Here is an 18,660-nt window from a genome sequence, read left to right on the forward strand (position 1 = left end):
GGGATTTGATTGAGGTCACTCAATTTTTGTTTCATTAAGGAAGAGCATTAAGAAGTTCTTTGCTAATTTCCTGAATGAAAAGATATTTAATTCTCCACATACAAGACAGCTATAAAGTCAGAATAAAATATAGTTGTTTTTTAAAAAAATTTTTTTTTAAAGAGAAGATAGAGCGTGAGTGGGGAGGGGTAGAGACAGTGGGAGACACAATCCGAAGCAGGCTCCAGGCTCTGAGCTGTCAGCACAGAGCCGGACAGGGGGCTCAAACTCAACAGCTGTGAGATCATGACCTGAGCTGAAGTTGGACCCTTAACTGACTGAGCCACTCAGGCGCCCCCAAAATAAAGTTTGTTTGAACTGAATTCATTGAGTTAACATCTGACTACATTGTCCTTCTTTCTCTCTTTTCTCACTTGACAGTGGGCTGGTGTACATCTTCTTGGAGCTGGTATCTGTCTGTGGAAAGGTACTGGAGGCTGGCAATAACAATGACTGGACTTTCACCAGTCACTTCACATGGAAAGGCTATTTAAACTGAGGTGGGAAGCTGAGCAGGAGTCAGCCAGAGGAAACACGAATGCCTGAATGAAGCCCTGAGGCAGAAGCAGTCACCATGAGCAGGCTAGTGCCTTGGAATGCAGTTCCTGGGGAAGAGTGGCAAAATGGAGAGAGACCAGACAAGAAGAGTCTTGTAGGAGTCTTTTTATCTCTTCTGTTTTTCTTTTTGTCTGCATAATATCTGATTCAAAACTTACATCTACTTCAACTTTGGACGTCTTAGAATCTAGGAGGTGGACTAGGATTTTAGGGTTGTTAGTTTATGGTATAGAACGAAGTACACAAGACTGATAGTGGGGAAATCTGGACTTCTCTTAATCTAAACGCTGCCAACATGTAACTACATGATTATAGCTCACTCAGCTCTCTGCTCAGGCACTGTGTTTTTCTAAAGTGACCTGGATAAGACTGGCTATGAAACAAAAGACAGTTACTGTTTAGTTTCAAGAATCTATGATTCTTGGATTTTATTTATTTATTTATTTATTTATTTATTTATAATGTACATCCAAGTTAGTTAGCATATAGTGCAATAATGATTTCAGGAGTAGATTCCAGTGATTCATCCCCTATGTATAACACCCAGTGCTCATCCCTACAAGTGTCTTCCTTAATGCCCCTCACCCATTTAGCCGATTACCCCACTCACAACCCCTCTAACAACCTTCAGTTTGTTCTCTGTATTTAAGAGTCTCTTACGTTTTGTTCCTCCCCTCCTTGTTTTCATATTATTTTTGCTTCCCTTTATGACTCTTGGATTTTAAGTTAACAAAGGTCCTATAGACTTTATAATGTAATGTAGGGGGAAGCCACTAAGAATATAGCCTTAACATTAACAACTCAGGCAATAATAGATGTTGGAGAGGATGCGGAGAAAGAGGATCTGTTTTGCATTGCTGATGGTAATGCAAACTGGTGCACCACTCTGGAAAACAGTATGGAGGTTCCTCAAAAAATTAAAAATAGAACTACCCTATGACCCAACAATTGCACTACTAGGTATTTATCCAGGGGTACAGGTATACTGTTTCAAAGGGGCACATGCACCCCGATGTTTATAGCAGCGCTATTGACAATAGCCAAAGTATGGAAAGAGTCCAAATGTCCATCAATGGATGAATGGATAAAGAAGATGTGGTATATATATACAATGGAATATTACTCGGCAATCAAAAAGAATGAAATCTTGCTATTTGTAACTACGTGGATGGAACTAGAAGGTATTATGCTAAGTGAAATTAGTCAGTCAGAGAAAGACAAACATCATATGACTTCACTCATATGAGAAATTTAGGATACAAAACAGACGAACATAAGGGAAGGGAAGCAAAAATAATAAAGAAACAGGGAGGGGGAGAAAACATGAGACTCTTAAATATAGAGAATAAACTGAGGGTTGCTAGAAGGGTTGTGGGTGGAGGGATGGGCTAAATGGGTACAGGAATTAAGGAATCTAGTCCTGAAATCGTTGTTGCACTATATGGTAACTAACTTAGATGTAAATTAAAAAAAATTATAAAAAAGAATATAGCCTTGAGGATATAGTAGGAAACTTGATTCTTTCTTTAGGCCAAAACAAAACAATACAAAATGAAGAAACAAAAAAACAGCAACTTATTTTATTTGTAAATTTTTCTTCACCCTCCATGAAAGCCAGAGATTTAGTGATGAGAGACAAAGTTTCTACTTTCAAGGAATTGTTTTGCTAATAAAATAAAAGAAATATATATTTTACTGGTATAACAATAATGGCCAAGTAGAAAGTAGGTTGAGGTAAAAACCTCAAAGACTTCTATCCATTACACTAGTTAATACCATTTTTTTAAGACCCCCATAGACAAAGAACCGTTTGAGACTAGATCAGGTTACAGAGAAACTGATTGATTATAAGGATTCTATAGATACAAAAAGAACAACTACCACCACAAAAGGATTTGAAAAATAATGTGATACCGTCTATATAGCAGTTATGGAAAGTGATGTTAGTTGTTGAAGATCTCATGGTTGATGAAGTGGAAGAAATTAGACAAGTGGAATTGAGGAAAAAGTGCAAAAGGACATAACTGTAACTGCTTAGCCCTGTATAATTTAGGTTCATAGAATCAATACTAAAATATTTTTCCCCATTATGCTCACTAAACCTTAGGTACTTAATCCATAATGAGGTACAATAATCCTTCCTTTCATGATGTTTTACAAGAATTAAAAGAGGTAATATAGATTGAGAATAATCCATACACGACTGAGTATGAAGATCAAGATATTGAAAACAAGGACAAGAAGCAGGAAAATGGATGCTGGGAGAGAGTGAGAACAGTAAGTAGCAAGGAAGTCAAGACCACGTATTAGAGCAGTAGCTCTCAAAGTGTGGACGCCAAATCAGCAGCATTCGACTTCATCTGGCACTTGCTAGAAATGCAAATTATGTTCACATAATCAGGAACTCTGGGGCTGGGGCCTAGCAATCTGTGTTTCAGCAGCCCTGCCAGGTGATGCTCATACTGGCTCAAGTTTGAGAACCACTGAGTCAGAGTAAACCACAGCAGAGCTGAGGCAGTCCAGAACAGCAGTTCATGAATTTTTTTAAGAAACAGCTTTCACAAAACCCAGATCAACAACAACAACAACAAAAGAGAAATAGCTATCAAGCATCAACTCTGTTGCAACGATTGCTCTAGATCCTGAGGATATAGAAATTGTGAGATTTACGGTCATTACTTATTATGTACTTTCCCAGGCATTTCTTGACTAATGCCTCTTCTTGTTTTTCCTGTAATATCAGTTCTCGGTGCTGGGTTCTCTTCTCACTGCACATATTTTCTCTTGATTCCCCCCGCCTTTGTAACTTTGTATTGATAAATCTAAATCTGTGTCTCTCTCCCCCACCTTACCCCTCTCTAGTGTCATACTTTCAGTAGTTTTCAGATAGACCTCTTGATGTCACCACAAATTCAGTGTGTGCAAAACCAATAGCACATTCTCCCTTTCCATACCACCCTCATCCCCATGTTCCTATTTATAACTTTCCAACTGGGTATATGGTATCATCCCTCTTTCAATTTTCATCCTTTAGTCAGAGTGTATTGGTTTACAGTATGCCTTCTGGAGTGAGGGTTCAAATCCTGGGTTAGCCATTTGTTAACTGTAGCTTGAGAAGTTGTACTAGCACCTATCTCTTCGGGTGTTGTGAGGATTTAAAGAGTTAGTCTATGGAAATGTTTAGAGGAGTAACAATAAATGTGCCATAAATGATAGTATTATTATGGGTATTATTCTTCCTCCTTTGTTCCTTATATTCTCTAATACCTATGAATTCTTCTTTCAGATTTGCTGTAAGGGACATTGTAGTGGACTCTTCAATATCTCTTCCACACCATAGACTGACAGCTTGAACTGTAAGTGTATATTCTCATGGCGTCTGCTCAGGCCAGGGGTACACATAGGACCTACAACGAACTAATTAAGCTGAAGAGACAGATTTATATTCACGCTTCAGAGGAGAGAGAACTCTCATTTTCTTCTCCTTAATGGAAACAGGGGAGTACATCGCCCCTGTTGCTGCTGTAAGCATCCTCTTGTCACAAGGCAGGTCAGCCTGAGGACAGGCCCATCTTACTCACCAAGGATGGATGAGTAGAGACATGAAAGGAACTTGGTTTTTGGCCAATGTCCTGAAACAGAGCCCATGTTTCATATAACTAGCCCCTTCTACCTATCAAATTGTAACTCTTATTATATTGATTTCTACCCTAAATTTCACATTTATATATTTAAGTTCCTGTCTAATAAAAATGCCAAGTTTACCAAACCCAGGCCAAAGTCTTAATTCCCTTGGCTCTCAACCTGCTTCTGACCATGCTTGACCAACTCAGATAGTGGAATCACCATACACTTATTTGTTCAGAAGAAAAAGCTATCTTGAATCCTCTATTTACCATCACATCCATATCACTTGCCAGTCCTATAAGTTTTATAGCTACGAGAGACTGGAACTTGTCACTTTTCACCATCTTAATTATACCACCCTAGACCTAGCCATTATTGCTTCTTCGCTTGATTATGGAGCTAGCTTCCTAACTGATCTTCCCACATTTACTCTTGCTCACTGCTTCTATTGCCCTCCCTCTTTTCTACCATATTCCTTCTCTACCTTAACAGTTAGAGGTAACAAATATGCCTCTTTTAAAAACTTCCAAAAGCTTGCCTTTGTTATTGAGGAAGAATCTACAGTTTGTATTATGTTTTTCAAGTTTCTACCATACAACACATCTGGGCCTGACTAACTCTTTCATTTCCTTTCACACCACTCTCTTGTTTGTTCACTCTGTGCCATGCTGGACTCCTTGCCATTCTTTAAACACTCCCAAGCTGGTTCTCATTTCAGAGCTTTTACATTTGCTGTTGCCTATGCATAGAATACTCTTTACCCACTTTTTACATTCAAGATTGTAATCAAATGTTGCTTCCTCAGAAGAATCTTTTGTGGCCCATCCCAACACTGATCCATCTTTATTCTCTGTCCCACTTGCATTTTCTATATTGCATGTTTTTCAATGTGAAATTATCTTACTTGTTGTCTTATTTATTGCATGTTTTCTCCTCCAACTCTCCAGTATAATGTAAGCTCCAGGAAAGCAATAACCCTGTCAAACTTGTTCTCTATTTTTTTCTCTAGAAAAACAAAACAGTATGAAGCACTAAGTAGCTCCTCAACAAATATTTGTTGACTAAATGAATAAACATGAATCCTATTCTCTAATATGTTGCTTGCCTTAGTAATCAGAAGGGAGAACAGGACTATTTTCCCCTCAAACATTTAACAAGAATTTATTGAACACCTAATAAATATGAATAATATGTCTACAGAAGATTAAAAAGGAGGAATCAGATAGATTTGTGCTTCTTTTCAAGCTAAGAATTTAGAGCATATTGGACATGTCAAGGTATAAACACAAGAAATGAATAAAAAAGTGATATATATCACTACAGTTTAGTACAGGCTTGAGCTGTTTGTAGCAAAACAAGGAAAGAGAGGGAAAATAACTGCAGTATCTTCCACAGCTTTCTATTTTCAATACATTTATTGTTTACTTCTGATCAGCTGATATAAGACAGCTTCAATTTCAAATGGATCTGTCCCCTCACTATAAATGAGGACTTTGGCTGTTGGCATGATGTTTAAGTTTCTGAAAATCACCTGAATCGCCCATAGGCATTTTAGCAGAGAAGAAGGTGGCTACTTGAGCGGGCCTGAAGACAGTTTGGAAGCTTGTTATTCTAGTGAACACTGGTGCATGAGCTTAGACTTATCTATAGCAGGAGGAACTCTCATTGCATAACGTTGGACAGCATGGGTTCAAACCTGGCTCTGCTATTTATTAGCTTTATGACCTTGGAAACTGAAAATATTTTCCTTGACTCGGTTTCCTCATCTGTAAAATGAGGTGAATCATAGTATTTACCTCAAAAGTTTATTGTAAAGATTCAATGGCCATATGGTTAGGGCACTTGGAACAGTACCTGGCACACAGGAAGTCTTCAATGATTGTTAACTATTCTTTTAGGCTACAGTGTAGTTTCTCTATAAATTGGGATAACACAATCCACAGCACTCTATTATTTGTGCTACTTTTTCTATATGTCTATAAAGTAATGACAATTTTTATTTATTTTTTTCATTTTTATTTATTTTTGAGGGAGAGGGACAGAGACAGAGCATGAGTGGTAAGGGGCAAAGAGGGAGGGAGACACAGAATCTGCAGCAGGCTCCAGGCTCCATGCTGTTAGCACAGAGCCTGGTGCTGGCTGGAACTCACAAGCTGTGAGATCATGACCTGAGCTGAAGTCAGAAGCTTAACCAACTGAGTTACCCAGGTGCTCCAAAAATGACAATTTTTAAACAGGTGTTCTAATCATGGTTATGACTCTGTTAAACATATTTACTAATATTTCTGCTCCTTTATAGAAGATATAGCTATGCTTCTGAAAACAGTTACTTTAGTAATGAATTCTAAGGATAAAAAACTGATTTTTCAACAAAGAGATTGGCAGAACAGGGTGGGGGTGGAACCCTGGACTGAGAGCCTGGATCTGTGGTCCCCAGGGTGTGTTCCGACCTAAGTTTTTTTTGTTTGTTTGTTTTTCCTGATCTAAATTTAAAGTCTGGGCAGGTCATCCAACTTCTCTTCTTAGTTTCACATTTGTAAAATAAGGGAATTCTAAATGCATGCTGAAGTTATATTCATGTCTCATATTCTATGGTTGTTTCTTCTATCAAGGTAATTATCATGCAAGCCCACGTGCTTATTCCCACGTTGTTATTCTTACAATATTTTAAGGGTCTATAAAAAAGCACCACATTCTTTGATTATCTTCAATGACATCAAATTTTCCCTGTGAAAAATATGTTGGGGCTAAGTCTGGTGACTAGGATGAGTGTTTTGAATGGGAAAGTATGACATAAGTATAATGGGATAGAGTATTTTTGAGAGGCTTATAATTGCTTCTCAGGTGCGCGTGTGTGTGCACACGTGTGTGCGCGTATGTGTGCTTTCAAGTGCAATACACATTCCCAATTTTAAGTTCTTAAGTGTTTTGTTAAAAATTCAGCCTTTAGTCACACCTAATTTATGCCACTATAATAACTATGTTTTTTGTAAAACAACTGCTTTTTGAATGAAACAATACTTCCTGAGATCTAGAAACAGCCCAAATCTTACAAAATAATGAAGGACTGATCAGATTTCCTGCAAAGCAGCTTGGTCTAATGTCATGGGCTCATTATCCAGCTGAAATATTGCTCTGCGCTTTGCACTAGTCATTTTATCTTCCCTGTGCCTCAGTACTTTTTTTCAGAAAATTCTAATAAAGATGCTTGTTCATAAGGGCCACTCTTGTACCTTGGATGAAGTATTCCCCAAATGCTGTGTGACGTAAGTGCAAGGAAAATAGAATCTTGCAATGCTTCAAAATCTACTCCATGGGATTGCACTATCTGATGGTTGGGTTTGTGTTCAGCATTAAGAATGCTGTCTGCTTCTTGAGAGTAAAGGCTGGTAATTTTCTTAAAATTTGGCTACCGCTTTACGAGATTAATAAAACTAACCTCTAATCATATGGTGCCCAAATGATGAATATTTTTGAGATACCTCCATATGGGAAATATCACCAATTGTACTTATACTCTCATTTACATAGGCCAAACACTGAAGCAAATGTGAATTACTTAGGTTTTCCACCAGAAGCAGCAGTCAGGGTGATGGGTAAAGTCCAGAGAATATTAGGCACAAAAATAGATTTATGCAGATTCAGGAAACAAAAAAAATCACTGACTAATCAGCTACTTCATTTTTTCTCTTTTGCCAAAGTTCCATAAATTCAAAATTCTAGGTTTAAAATAAATGTTTTAAAAGGGACAGCTCTGAAATAGGAATAGTATATTATTTTATGGTTTCCAAAGGCTAATCCTTATTTAATAAATGCATATAATATGAGAAGAGACAATAATTTCCTTTAACACTTTATTAGTTAAAATATGTTGTTATTTTAAATGAAAACATATGTACAAATGTATATTATTATTTTATTCTACTTTAGTCTCTATTTGACAGTGAATCTTTCATGCCCTCTCTCGCTTTTGTTTTGCATCCCCTGAAACATTTTTCTTTCTTACTTTGTATGAACATGACCATCTAAATTATCTTGTTTTCTTGATCCAGAACAGAAAATGTGGATGTGATGAAACCAGTTGGTTTCAGTGGTGTGTGTGAATGTATTTTGTAAAATTTTTTTACTTTTTTATTTTTAAAAACAGTACCTGATGTGTGAGACAGAAGACTACCACTAGGGATATGTAAATGTAATTTGAGCAACTGTACAACGAAAGTCTGTAAGCTGGAAGGCTGTTTAAAATAAATATGCACTGGGTAGTGACTTACATTTTTTAAAAATAATCCAGAAATCGTTTTCCAGTTGATTTTACCCAGAGGTGAAACTGAGCTGATGCAACACTTGCAATAAATGGTCGAAAAAGAAAAATAAGAGTTGGAAGGAGAACACAAGAGAAAGCTGTTGTGACCACTTGAACCTGCACATTGTCTCCCTTTCAGATTCCTGGATTATATGCACTCCTCTGATTGCCACCAAGTCCTCTCTACCCCTCTTCAAACGATACCTTTTTTTCTAATCTTTTCTCCTCAATCTGAGAATATTCTCCCCACTTCACAGCTGGAATACTACAAAAGTCTTGTAAATGGCTTTTCTCAATTAAGCTTTGTCTTGTTTAACCCAACACCTTGGATTCCTCAAATACTCCTGTGTCCAGATATTCTCCTCAGAGCCTCATGGAGCTGGTGTGGGGTCCTGAGTGAGGACAAAAGCCCCAGCCTGGGCTTGAGTCCTAGTTCCATTTGTAATTATTGTGTGACTTTGGTAGGATACTTACCTGAGTCTCAATTTCCTCAAATTTATAAAATGCAAAAAAAAAAAAAAATTAATAAATGCCCAATTTACAGAGTTGTGGTAAATACTACATGAGACATATCAAATGTTTAGCACATACGTATTTCATAAATAGCAGCTATCTTCAGTACTCTGGTGTAGCACACTTTCTGTTAGCTTCTCTGCTTCTATTCACCTGTCACTATCCGCTTCAACCAAATTATTCCTCCTCATTGTCTTTCAACACGCGGTGACTTTTTCGTTTTGATACTTTCCTCATGTTTTCCTGAGTATCTCACCTAGACTTATCCCCATATCCAAATTCTACTTATCCTTGAAGCTTTCTAGCTCAAGTCTAGTAAAATAGCTCTATTCTACTCAGCAATGATCTCTTTTTCTCTAAAATTTTTCAACATTTATTATCCATACCGACCGGTGTAATGTATAAATTCATATTGCTAAATATTTACACATGTATCTTGATAATGTCACTCCTACTCTCAGAGCCCAGAGACTGTATATATTATGTATACCCAAAGGGAAAACGATTCTTTAACTTCCGGTTATAAGTGTCTATGTGAGAGCTCCTTCCAGCCTTCTGAGTGCAGAGGTTAATTTTGGAATTGCTAGCTGGGCAATCAGCTTTTTTTCTCTTCCTGGAAAGGGAACAAAGTGGTTTAAGAGTACCTCATTCTTATTGGTGAATAAAAGGATTAGGGCTCTAAGCTTTCAAGTTAAAGGAATATTTCCTACCTTCCTTGTGGGAATGAAAGTATATAAGTTCTTAATAGCAGGGAGGTGGAAAGAAAGGTGGACATGTGCTCTGTTTATTTTCTTTTTTCTTCTAAGTTTTTATTACTCATTATATGAATAATTGGAGAAAGCCAGAAAGAGAAAAAAATTATTATGGTAACAGAAAATAGAAGACTTTTCCTTCCTTCCTCCCTCCCTCCCTTCCTCCCTCTTTTCCTTCCTTCCTTTCTTCCTTCTTTCCTTCCTCCCTCTTTCTTTCTTTCTTTCTTTCTTTCTTTCTTTCTTTCTTTCTTTCTTTCTTTCTCTTTCTTATCTTTCTTTCTTTCCTAACAAACACAAAGAATAGGCATTTAATTTATTAGAATATAAGTAAATGGGATAATCTTTGATCAAAAAGTTAGGTAGATCTTTTGTTCATTCATCAAATATTTGTTAAATGATTACTCTATGCTTGCACAAATGTAGCCACTAGAGATGTAGAGACATATGCCTGAACTCAAGGGGCTTACCAACATGAGGCAGGACCCAAGAAGTAAACTGTAAGAAATATTAAGACAGAAAAAGATCTAATGTGGTTTTTCTGAATCCAAACAGCAATCAGACAAGGAAAAGAAAAAAGAAGCAATCAAATTGGTAAAGCAAAGTAAAACTGTCACTTTTGGCAGATGACACAATACTACATGTTGAAACCCTAAAGATTCCACTGAAAGGGTGCCTGGGTGGCTCAGTCAGTTAATTCAGCTCAGGCCATGATCTCATAGCTTGTGAGTTCGAGCCCTACGTTGGGCTCTGTGCTGCTGGCTCAGAGCCTGGAGCCTGCTTTGGATTCTGTGTCTCCCTCTCTTCTGGCCCTCCCTGGTTCACACTGTCTCTATCTCTCTCTCTTAAAAATAAATATAAACATCACAAAAAATAAAAAAAAAAGATTCCACTAAAAAACTAATAGAACTAATAAATGCATTCTGAAGATACAAAATCACCATACACAAATATTTAGCATTTTTGTACACTAATAATGAACTAGCAAAAAGAAAATTAAGGCAATAATTTCATATGCAATTGCATCAAAAAGAATAAAATACTTAGGAATAAATTTAGCCAAGGAGGTGAAAGACTTATACTCTGAAAGCTATAAGAAACCAATGAAACAACTGAAGATGGCACAAATGGAAAGATATAGCACATACATAGACTGGAAAATTAATATTGTTAAAATGTTCACACTACCCAAAACAGTGTACAGATTTGATGCAATCTCCCAAAATGCCAATAGCATTTTTCACAAAACAAATAATCCTATAACTTATAAGGAATCACAAAAGACCCCAAACAGCCAAAGCACTCTTGAGAAAGAACAAGGTTGGAGGTATCACACTCCCAGATTTCAAACTATACTACATATCTTTAGTAAGCAAAATAGTATGGTGCTGGCATAAAAACAGACACACAGGGCAATGAAGCATGACAGAGGGCCCAGAAATAAACCTATGCATGTATGGTTAATAAATCTACAATAATAGGGGAAAGAATATACAATAGGGAAAAGATAATCTCTTCAATAAATAGTGCTGGAAAAACTGGACAGCTACATGCAAAACAATGAAACGCAACCACTTTCTCATACCATATACAATCATGAACCCAAATAATGAAAAACCTAAATGTAAGACATGAAACCATAAAAATCCTAAAAGAAAAACATAGTCAGTAAACTCTTGGGTAATCAGTCTTAGCAATTTTTTGGTTGTTTGTTTGTTTTTGGATCTGTCTCCTCAAGCAAGGGCAACAAGAGTAAAAACAAACAAACAAACCTGGAACTACATTAAACTAAAAAGCTTTCCAATGAAGGAAAAACAAAACAACATGGCTACTTACTAAATGGGAAAAGATATTTGCAAATTATATACCTGATAAGGGTATTCGAAATATATAAAGAACCCATACAACTGAGCACTAAATAATTTGATTAAAAAATGGGAAGAGGACCTGAACGGACATTATTTAAAAGAAGACATACAAATGGCCAACAGACATGACAAGATGCTCAACATCACTCATCATCAGGTAAATGTAAATCAAAACCACAATGAAATAGCACCTCATACCTGTCAGAGTGGCTAGTATCAAAATGTCAAGAAACAACAAATGCTTGTAAGGATGTAGAGAAAGCACTGTTGGTGGGAATGTAAACTTGTTCAGCCACTGTGGAAAACAGTATGGAGGTTTCTCAAAAAATTAAAAATAGAAATACCCTACAACCCAGCCATTCCACTTCTGGGTATTTCACCAAAGCAAAGAAAAACATTAAATTCAAAAAGACATATGCACCCCTATGTTCACTGCAGCATTATTTAAAATATCCAAGATGTAGAAGAAGCCTAAGTGGTTATTGATAGATGGATAAAGACGATGGGATGGATATATATATATATATATATATGAATATTACTCAGCCATAAAAAAGAATGGAATCTTGCCATTTGTGACAACATGCATAGACTTAGAGGCTATTATACAAAGGGAAGTAAGTTGGACAGAGAAAGACAAAAGACATATGCTATCACTTACATGTGGAATCTAAAAAAACAAAACAAATAAGACAAAACAGAAATAGACTCATAAATAAAAAGAATGAACTGGTGATTGCCAGAGGGGATGTGGGTGGAATGATGGGTGAAACAGGTAAAGGGGATGAAGAGGTACAAACTTTTAGTTATAAAATAAATAAGTTATTGGGATGGAAAGTGTAGCAAAGGGCATATAGTCAATAATATTGTAATAACATTGTATGCTGACAGGTGGTAACTGTGCTTACTGTGGTTAGCATTTTATAATGCACATAAATGTAGAATCATTTTTAGTACATCTGAAACTAATATAATATCGTATTTCAATTACACTATACTTCAGTTCAAAAAAATTATGCCTGGCCTATCCAGGCTATTCTGGAAATTGGGGCCCTGGTAAAAATAAAAACAAAAACAAAAACAAAGTGAAGCACAGATATTCTAACAGTTAACAATGCAAAGGGAAGAAACAACAACAAAAAAGAGGCTATATTCAAGAAAATTAAAAGTAATTAAACAAATAAAAGTGGTCATTTATGGACCAAAAATGAAAGTGTGTCATGTGTCAAGGATTATGATTAATGCTATTCTGTGCCCCCAAGAGGGAGAGGAAGGCGGGCAGAGAGAGAAAGGGCAATCTGTAAATATTTATTTAAAACGCAGATTGTTAAACATCTATGACAATTTTTGGAGCCATACTGTCTCGATTTGAATCTCAGCTCTCATACTCAATGGCTTTGTGAACTAGGACAAATTATGTTACCTCATTATGTCTCAGCTTCTGTGTCTATAAATTGAGGATAATACTAGTACTTACAGATTGCCACATATTGCAAACTACATTTTGCTACTCAAAATTTGGCACATGTAAACATAATATAGTATTATTTTTATATGCTTTTAGAAGAAAGTTGAGGGAAGATAGGGTGCATGATGATGAGAAAACTGGACATGGAATTAGGACTCTTGAAAATTTTCTAGCTTTATTGCTTTTTGTGATTCTGAGTAAGTAATTTACCCCTTTGAACTAGTTCCATCATTGATAAAAGGGAACTACCGATTATTCCGTTTATAAAAATTCTGAAATTCTGTGACTAGATTGAAATATTATTTATGCATCTGTACCAATATCATGAATCCAACAAAATCATTCTCCATACAACTTGAAATATGTCCTTGTTTTTGTGTGACTAGGTGGTTCATTCCTAAAGTTTAGAGATAGAAGCCAATAGGCAAAAAAGGGACTTTTTTATTGATGAAGTATAACATTAAACTTATGAATTAATTACTCCTTGGTATATGCTAAGATTTGAGAACAGAGATGAGCTCATACTAAATGCTCAATAAATATTTTTAAATCATTTTTTAGTTATGAATGGTTAAGATTCTGAAATCAACAATGGAGTTTATTTTATTAAAAGAATAATAATATCACTGAAAAATTCAGCTCTCTTCTACTCTTAAATGTTTTTAATGTAACAGCTTTTGACTAAATAATTTTTGTATACAAAGACCTATTACAAGACAAGGGCCACATAGGCATTCGATGAAATGGTGTCAGAGAATTCACTGCAAACATCACTCACCCACTAGAACTCTGGCCTATCTGATGAGATTGCATAAATACTTCAGCTTCTGCTGCCAAGTTATCTATTATTTGTGCAGACAAGGAAACAAAACTCCTCAATCTGATTCTATGATTATATATACTGTAGCATTTACTGGTCCTTAACAGTCATTCCTGAGTGTGTCTACAATCATACAATCGTAAAGTGAGTAGATCCCTATAGCCTGTGTTTCTGATGCTTAACCTAACATTTGCCAAAGCTCAGGCCATCCATTCAGCACATTCACTTGTAGCATAATAGTTGTGCACTAATATGCAAACATACAATAAGCAAATGAGCATTTCATATGATTGTTTTGAAGTGTCATTAAAGTATAGAAGCATATAAGATACTTGGCAGATAGTGCATAATATATGTAGTTACTATATCAATATATAATATTTATTAGATATTAATATTTATTACATATTTGAATACTTTGGTATCTTATAAGTCATGGTATAGGTGTATAGATACTTGAGAAGAAATTAGCATTTACTTCATATAAAAATCACCCTGAATGCTATCATTTTCATTGAAAATAATTATAGTAGCAATCAGTGATCTAGCATAATCAAGAGCCCAGGATAAGTTGATGTATTAAAGTTGTTTATAATAATTTCTAAGGTGTACTACAATCATTAAATTTTATGGTCTATAATTTTTTAAATCAGTTAATAAAAAAGAGATATCTTTTCCCTAATGGCCACAGCACAAGAGAATGAATGCACATATTTTCTGAATTCAGGGAGGGAGTTAGGGTAATAGATTAATGTGGCACATGTGTATAAAAGGATGCACTGGTACATCAACAGTCGCCAGATCATGTTTCTTTCCTAGATCTCTCTTCTTTCAGATGTCCAGGAAACCAGGATACATAGGTCATTATTTAGGAGCTCCACAGAAAGGGACAATTTAAATTGCCAACATCCATAACGCAAATCAAAGGAAAAATAATGCTCAATGCTTAGTATTGTTTTTCAGCAGTTCACTGGATTGTATTTTCTCAGAATTAAAAATCTCTCTTAGGTAAAGCGCCACAGGGATAATAAGAAATGGAACACTTAGTGTGATTTATTAACTATTTCTTTAGTTGCCATTATGTTTGTGTATTGATTTTATTGGCTTCTTCTTTTGCATAAAAGACCCAGAAATCAGTTCGGGAAACAAAAAGAAAAGCCCAATTAGCTACAACTATGGAATAAATAATCCTTTTCTCAACTACATGGTTCATGGTAAGTATCCATTAGACTTTTCATAAACCCCGGCATCTCCTTCATTCTATTATGCTTTCCATCCTCACTTCTAAATTAGTAAAAACAACGGTGTGCCTCTTTGCTTAGAAGTATCTCTTCTAGGGGCACCTGGGTGGCTCAGTTGGTTGAGCATCTGACTTTAGCTCAGGTCATGATCTCACAGCTCGTGAGTCAGAGCCCCGTGTCAGGCTCTGTGCTGATAGTTTGGAGGCTGGAGTCTGCTTGGGTTTCTGTATCTCCCTCTCATTCTGCCCCAACCCACTCACATTCTGTCTCTGTCTCTCTAAAAAATAAATCAACATTAATTTTTTTTAAAGTATCTCTTCTATTTGCTCCTTCCTCCTCATTCTCCATTGCCCAGTTATGAACTATGCCTTCCTTGTCTCATGCTTCCAGGTTTGCTCTAGTTTTGTCAATCCTAATCCATCCTTCAGCTCAAAACTAGATTAACCCTGCCTTAAATACCCCTGCTTCATTTTCCCCTCAGGCTCTAGAATGGGCTATAGGTTTTCACAGCTGCTTGTGGTCTACAATACGACTTCCAAACTTCGAATTTCCTTTCAAATTAACTTGCTGCCCTTGTTGCTTCTCAACATATTCTCCTCTCTCCTACTTCTACCCTGTTGTCTTCATCATTTCTCCAAGAATTATCTATGTTTTCCTTTCAGCTTAACTATTCTCTACCAATCCTTCAAGGTCAAATTCAGAGCTCACCTTTTCTGGAGAACTTCCATTCATGTTTCCTTTGATTAACTCTTCATTCTGTATAGTATTCAATTCTTTCAATATCTCAGCTACACAACTTAGTGCAATATAAAGATGCAATACTGATACTGTATATATATAAATGTCAGCACACAGTTCTAGAAATGTCTCTATTGTTCATTGTTTCATGTGCATGGGCCATGAATCTCCAACTAGAATGTAAGTGTCTTCCAGGTAAGATCTCTACAGCATAACTGATTTCCAGTTTGTTCCCCTTAGAATCTACTCATCAATAAAGGTGTTTTAACTGATTAATCATTTTCTATACATAAGTACTTTACCTCCTAATTTATTCTTATTTCATTTTTGTCATTTTTGATGTTTTCAGAGCCATAAAGGGCCACTGGTAGGTTGTATGTTTGGTCATAATTATTTACTTATTTCTTCCCTTTATGTGAAGTACAGTTCCCCACCCCCATCGATTCTGGGCTTGGCCATGAGACTCTTTTTCTTGAGTGGTTTGTGGCAGATGCGGTATATGCCACAACCAATTAAAAAGCACAAGCAGCACTGCAGGTTTCTGGCAGCCCCTTCTGCAACTTCTCATTGCTGTGAAAACAGGTTGTCCCAGATAGGGCCACGTCTCCAACCTGGCCCTGGAATGAGAAGTTGACCTGCAGCCCACTGCAGACCTTCACCCAATCACAGCCTTATGTTTCATGAATGCAAAAAGTCACTGGTACTCTGGGGCTTGTTTATTACACAGAAAACCTGTCTAACACAGACCTTGGAGTTTGTCAAACTTCCTCTTCTGTAGATAAGGAGAGAGGCCTAGATTTTTTGTCAGCTGATGGGAGAGTTTGGACATCAATTCTGGACTCCTGACTTAATTTTGTTTTTGTTTTTGTTTTTTTAATGAAAATACCTAGCTTTTTGTTATCCTAAAATCTGGAGGAATGCAAACCAAATAGTTTGAAATTTGGGGCCATAGTACTACCTGGTATTGCCCTCTTGGTCTGGCATTGGTTTTTAGAAAATAGGTAGCAAAATATCTAGAAAATAAACAAAATGCAGTATCAATGTCAAATGAAATATACTTCTACCCAAAAGCTACTGCAATCTCTTAGGTCCACACTTGTTTGATAGTAGATAGAATGAAATGCAGTGATCTTTGGGAGTGCCTCTCAGGCCCAGGTCTTTCAATACACACTGTTAATCTAAAATACACATTTCAAAATCTTTTCTTTTAAAAAAAATTTATAAAAGAAAACTTGAATTTGAGGATGAATATAATTTCTTAATTTACCATCTCCTTAATTTCGTGACAAAGTCTCATATACTTTGATGCCAAGTGAGGAAGTCTAAAATTCTTATTCTTTTCCTTTGTGAAATTCAGATGGAAAGATCCTATCATTATGTGCTTCAATACATCAGACTGGTCCTAAGTACATTTAACTTTGTCCTGGAGTTTATTTTATGGTTTAGTATTCATAGGAATGAATTCATTTTGCTACAACACTTAGTCCTTAAAAATTCAGAGACTAAACTGCTAATTAAGTTCTAAAAAAATTATTAACATACTGCTTTCTTTTGCATATCAATTTTTAAAGAGTAAAACCAGTCATATGCAGCAATATTTCTCCCTTTCTATGGAAAAAATAATACATCAGTACATGCTTTAGGAAATGAATGTGTCATTTAATAACATTTATAACTACCTTTTATTATTGTTGTTTATTATGCTTTTCCAAACAAAGAAAACAAAATGTAATAAAACTAAATGGGTAATCAAGTAGATTTTCTTTTTCTATTTTTTTGTCTCTCCTTATTTGGACCACACACAAATCTTACCTTTGTGAAAAAACATCCCTGTAAGGACTGCCATGTTGCAATGCAATTCCATATCCCCGATCAGCAATGGTGTTTCCAATGGTGTAAAATGAACAGTCTGGGTCATTGATAGCCACATATTCCAATACAGCTGCATCCCATACAAACGCATAATTTCCATATTTTACCTGTGAAAATATGGAGAATAAAAGCAGAAAATAGGATTTAAGTTTGGAATTTTAAGTTATACAGACAAGGCAAAAAATATTACATTTGTGTATATTTAGTTGTATAAAAACATGGTAGGACCTATATTTCTAAATACATATTCTGAATGAGAATTTGGCTTTTGGCTAATTTAAAGCTCTGTTCTCTTGGAAATGAGATAAAGTTAGAATGTTGTTTATGTTTCCAGGCAACATAGCTTATAGTAGTAAATCTCATCTGGACTGGGAAAACCATAAATATATGAAAAGAAGCCATGTCTTTGAGTTTCTCTGAGTGCAGTAATTCTTGGACTTGTCTCTTTGGGGACCTGGAAGTTACACTTTTTTAGTTATTACGAGAGATATTGGCTTCTAACACGAGGTTATTAGGCTTCTAAGCCAGGTAGGTTTTTCTACTCACCCGATATAGGTATTGTCTCCTTGCATGTGTTCTATATTCTATCTTTTTAAATGTTTTTTATTTTATTTTTGAGAGAGAGAGAAAGACAGAGTGTGAGTGGAGTAGGACAGAGAGAGAGGGAGACACAGAATGCAAAGCAGTCTCCAGGCTCAGAGCCGTCAGCGCAGAGCCTGATGTGGGGCTCCCACTCAGGAACCCTGAGATCATGACCTGAGCCAAAGTCCAAGGCTTAACCGACTGAGTCACCCAGGTGCCCCTGCATGTGACCTGTATTCTAAATGAATGTTGTAAGTCAAACTCTCACTGAAGAAAAATAAT

General features: G+C 36.1%; 1 protein-coding gene across 1 annotated transcript in view; it reads right to left on the reverse strand.

Annotated features, from left to right (window-relative positions):
* Positions 1 to 18,660, reverse strand: part of GRID2 (glutamate ionotropic receptor delta type subunit 2) — a 1,419,162-nt gene that overhangs the window by 98,260 nt on the left and 1,302,242 nt on the right. Inside the window, exon 14 of the mRNA XM_027060847.2 lies at positions 17,737 to 17,903. Coding sequence (XP_026916648.2) covers positions 17,737 to 17,903 — 167 coding nt within the window. The remainder of the gene's footprint in view (positions 1 to 17,736; positions 17,904 to 18,660) is intronic.

The sequence above is a fragment of the Acinonyx jubatus genome, chromosome B1 (genome assembly GCF_027475565.1).
Source record: "Acinonyx jubatus isolate Ajub_Pintada_27869175 chromosome B1, VMU_Ajub_asm_v1.0, whole genome shotgun sequence".
In the NCBI taxonomy this organism is placed as follows: Eukaryota; Metazoa; Chordata; class Mammalia; order Carnivora; family Felidae; genus Acinonyx; species Acinonyx jubatus.